The 5,217-nt window shown below is 41.7% G+C and overlaps 1 protein-coding gene across 1 annotated transcript in view; it reads right to left on the bottom strand.

The window, feature by feature from the left end:
• The window catches only part of LOC106881254 (sodium-independent sulfate anion transporter-like), a 156,592-nt gene that overhangs the window by 38,732 nt on the left and 112,643 nt on the right, over positions 1–5,217 (bottom strand). Inside the window, exon 17 of the mRNA XM_052969848.1 lies at positions 460–527. Coding sequence (XP_052825808.1) covers positions 460–527 — 68 coding nt within the window. The remainder of the gene's footprint in view (positions 1–459; positions 528–5,217) is intronic.

Raw genomic sequence — 5,217 nt, forward strand, 5'->3', positions numbered from 1 at the left:
TATATATATATATATATATATATATATAAACACACACATATATATTAATGCTAGTTTCCTTACCAACTTTTAATAAAAGCAATTTTACATTAAAGTGAAGGATTATTCAGTACTTTTTGTAGAGTACTTATTTATTATTTCTTAACAAGAATAGTGCTGACACTATTCTTGTTAAAGAATAATACACATACACAAACACATGCATGCACACATACACACACATTTCTATATATGTTTATATATTTGACTAGCTTCTTTGACTTTCTATCTACCAAATCCATTCACTAAGCTTTGGTCAACTGGGGCTATAATAAAAGACACTTGCCCAAGGTGCCATGTATTGGGACTGAACCAGAAGCCATGTGGTTGGGAAGCAAACTTCTTAATCACATAACCACACCTATTTTGTCTGACGCTATAATGGAAGTGTGAAAATATTTAGAATGTGTTTTCACTTACCTGAATTGCTGTATAGTCCAATTTATAAATATATTGGCAATCTATAATAATAGCTTTGGGCTCGTCCCCTATAGAAAGTGTGTGAGAGAGAGAGAGAGAAAGGAAGAAAGAGGTTAAAAATAATTTCATATTTCTTTATTGCCCACAAGGGGCTAAGCACAAAGGGAACAAACAAGGACAGACAAAGGGATTAAGTCAATTACATTGACTCCAGTGCATAACTGGTACTTAATTTATTGACCCTGAAAGGATGAAAGGCAAAGTTGACCTCAGCGGAATTTGAACTCAGAACATAACAGCAGACGAAATGCCGCTAAGCATTTCGCCTGGTGCGCTAACATTTCTGCCAGCTCACCGCCTTAATAAATAATTTCAATGAACAGAAACACATCATTTCAATAATAATTAAAGTGAGACATTAAGATACAAAGTCTTGTATTTTACTGGCTGAGCTGATATGAGTAACTAAGTCTGTGACTGTGAGCGATAACATTGTGTAACACGATATTTACCCTTGTGTAGCAACTGTTATTTCCTATTTGCTTACCCCTAGAAAGTATGAAAGATGGCTAATATTTTCTTCAAACTTTGCTTTTGTTACATTTATCCAAACCTCAAAGAATCCCTCTCATCACATGGCTGTGATGCTCCCCCACTACTCCTGCTCATGATCAGAGATGCACATATTGTCAGCCAATAAGGAACATGCTCAGGTGGTTATGGTCAAGCAAATGTGGTATTAAGCAGAATATTTGCTATAACAATATTTCTGTTTCAGCAACTCAGCATTGACTGTCTGAAATGTAATGGAAAATAGGTCAGTTTCAAAACATTGACGTCCAGGTTACAAAAACAAAATTTGAAGGGAATACTAGTCATTTCCTTTGATTTCGAGATGGAAGTAAATAGGAAATAAAAATGACTAAAGACAAAAATCTATATATATATAATTCTTTGTCTGTCTGTTTCCAATGCATTCTAATATGGCTCAACCAAATCAAATCAAATTTTACATGGTACTAGTATCAGACCCAGTGAGTGTCAACATGCAATTTTTTCTTTTTTTTCATTTGGATTAAAACAATACAACATTGGCACTGGTTCAGTATTACATGTCAAAAGTGAAAGAGTACCATCTATATTGTAATGTGATATAATATTGTTTCACTTTTAATTCTAATATGATAAGACTATAATATTGTTTCACTTTTCATTGTAATTATATCCTAATGTGAACAACATTACACATCGGCAACTATCCATCTTTACGGCCACAACAGCAGAATAGTATGTCAGTGTATATGTGTTGACTGACATAATGAACAGCTGGAGGTGAAACTCTTGACAAAAAACAATGAGGTGGCAGGTCCAAGGTATATAAAAATACATATTTACCATTCAATTACTAGTTAATAATTATCACAGCGGTTGCAAATTTACCATCAAATTAGCAGTTCATACATGTGCTTCTATTTGGTTAATTTATACCGCATACAAAAATAAAGACATATTACATACATACAACTGCTTACAATAATAGAGATTACTGTATAATTTTTTCTATGTTTATAATTTTTGGCTTACAATATTAAAAAAATATGCCACCAAAGAAAAGATGTAATCCCTCTAGAAACAAGTACAAAGCAAGGAAGATTGTAGAAAACTGAAGGCAAGAGTCTCAAGAGAAAGGAGACAAGATCAGCAAAAGCATGCTGCAGCATGTCTGATAGAGTCTCAATACAGAATGGAGATGAGACTTTCCCAAGATCAGCAAAAGCATGCTGCTTTCAGATATGATCCATCCTATTCTTATAAAAACGATAATTTTGTCCAAACTGGTGTGCTATATTCAAACTGTCATTTCTGCAAAGCTTTAAAATTTCCAAATGAAACTAGTGACATGTGCTTCTCAGGCAGTAAGGTAAGATTGCCAGCACTACCAGCTCCTCCTCAACCTCTTATAGCTCTTCTGGAAGGCACTTCTATCCAGTCAAAAGATTTTCTGAACAAAGTCAGACAATACAACTCTGCATTTCGAATGACACCATTTGATGCATCTAAGGAGATAGTTGAACATGGATTTACACCAACGTTCAAAGTTCAAGGGCAAGTCTATCATCTCATCAGTTCCCTGTTACCCACAAATGAACAACCGCAGTTCCTCCAAATTTACTTTATGAGTGATGTAGGACAACAAACCCAAAGGAGGTGTCAAAACTTCAGATGATGGGTCAGGTTAGACACAGCGCTGACTACCGCAAAGGAAAGTATATTCAATGACAACTTTTCGGTGTGTTCGAAAATCACATACCCTACCACCCCCAATTTTCCATTACTGGTTAGAGCCTGGAATACTCTCTCACCTTGTCACTCCAGTTATCCCCCCACTTCTGCTTGTCTCTTGGTGTAACTGCATGCTGTATGCAGTCACCCTGCAATTGGGTAGTGACCTACTAACTTCCCACACATTGAGAACAGTTCTCTCCTGCTGACGTTGGTACCCAGCTCCATGGTCTTGTTCCCCCTATGAAACACCAACTCTCCTGTTCTGTGCAGCTCCTCCAGCCATTGGCTCCAGTGGCATCGCAATCAGCCCTAACTTTTTCAGGTGTCTCACAACCTCTGGCAGGCACTACAGTCCTGTCCGCTAGGATGTCATCTATGTAGGAACTGATGGCCCTTCTTATCCTATCCACCTTTCCCAGGATGGATTTGAGCACTGTTGCCATAATCTTTGGTGCAGAATTCAGCCTAAAACCCAGTCTAGTCAGACAATATGTCCAGCCCTTGTATTGCACCAGTTGGTACTGCTACAGTTTGTCACTCACATGGAGGTGCAAATATGCCGACTTCAAGTCAATGATCATTGCTGCCTTAGTCGGCTGCCTCCATACATGCAGCGTCTCAGTGCAGACGTCAGTCGCCTCGCCACCTGTGTGGCATGATACATGGCCGTTCATCTCCTGAAAGTCCAGTACCAGTCTAACTTAATCTTTGTTGGCTGCACCACTGCCATTAAAGGTAGCACTCCACTCACCACCTTCTCTTAATTCACTTCTCTACCTCTTCTTCAAACTCACTCATGGCATGTCCTTTCAGGGTATGCTGGTAGCAGCTCACCCTGTTCTTCAGCGTCGGTGGTCTATCTTTCCAGTGCCACTCTATCGTCCATCGCTGACCATCGAACGCTGCCCGAAAATCCTTGTCTTCAATGGCGTAGGCAGTGCAGCTCCTCACAGGGCTCTGCTCCCGCTCACATTACTGACTCATGGTGCACGACACCTCCACGGCACCAAACAAAACCACGTCACTTCCAACACTGACACCTCCAAGGCAGTCGATCACATCCATCCCCATTACCATGTCAATCCTGTCTACCGTGTGGTCGATCACGATCGCCTTTAACCTTAACGTTGTGCCTTGCACTGTTATATCCACATCGCTGCTACCCTTGCATTCGATTTTGCTGCTGTCAACCGCCTGAACGCTACTCGTCCCCTTTCATTTCTTTGCCACCCACAGGGTCATGAGAGTCGTCGTGCAGCCAGTGTCCATGAGGGCCTTGAATGTGTTTCCTCTGACCATGACCTCAACTATGGGCAGTGACTTCATGTTTGCGGGGTAAGTTTGAAAAGCAACAACTTCCCTGTGGCTTTTTCCCTGGCTACAATTTCGGGCGATATGTCCAATTTGTTTGCACTAGTAGCAAACCAGTCCAGGCTCTGTGCAGTCCCTCACCATGTACGGTCCTTGGTACTTAAAACACCAGCCTGTGAATGGCCACTGTCATTCCACAGCAGGCCTCTTTTCATCCTTCACCGGCTATCGTGGGCTTCTGCAACTGCCATCACCACTACCTTCCGCCCGGTGTTTTGTGTCAACATGTGGGCTTGAATAATGAGCTTTCCTATCGCCATTTTGTTGCTGCCTGGCAACTGTTGTAGTTGCACCGACATGTTGTTGGAAAGTCATTCACAAAGGCCAGTCGCGCTACTTTCTCAAGTCCCTCACTGGTAAGATCGGACAACACAACCAGCCTCCGTATTTCTGCAGCATATTCATTGACCTATTCCACTCTCCATCTGATCGTTCCCAGCTTAGCAAAAGCAGTGTACTCCCCATCTGTGTAAGCCTCTCTCAAGCGCTGCTTGATCTTCACTTTGCTCAGCTGTTCTTCTTCATCTATTTTGAGGTACTGTGCCAGCGCACTCCCCTCCAAACACAGGGTCATGAGGCTTGCTACATTTTCGATGCCTGGCCGCAACTTCGACCTTTTGAATCCAGGCTACTATGTCACCTTCACCACAGAAAGGTCTGATGACATCACTGCTATCTTTGCTGCCATCATATACCAAGGGACCAACGACGTATGTATACAATTGCCGAAATAGCTTGTCGTGTGTGAGAAATGAAAAGAGGTTCACCTACCTTCCTCTCTCGTCTGTACCTGTCTGGTAGTAGTCACTCCAGCGATCCTGCCCTACCCTGTCACCCAGTATAAGCAGCTGCTATCTGACCAACCCAGGAGTGAATTCCCTGACATCTGTTCACAATGCTTCGGCTGGCGAAAAGAGGCCAACCTTGTCCTGTCTCCTCTGCACTTCCTTCTCACACTTCCTCTTCCGGTCAGTTCCTTGACCATTGACGTCATGGCCCGCTTCATCCCCACAACCAGCATGGAAAATGGATGTTAATAAATGATGAGGAGGATTATGATGATACACACACACACACACACACACACACACACACACATAT

Source organism: Octopus bimaculoides, chromosome 1 (assembly GCF_001194135.2).
Source record: "Octopus bimaculoides isolate UCB-OBI-ISO-001 chromosome 1, ASM119413v2, whole genome shotgun sequence".
Lineage (NCBI taxonomy): Eukaryota > Metazoa > Mollusca > Cephalopoda > Octopoda > Octopodidae > Octopus > Octopus bimaculoides.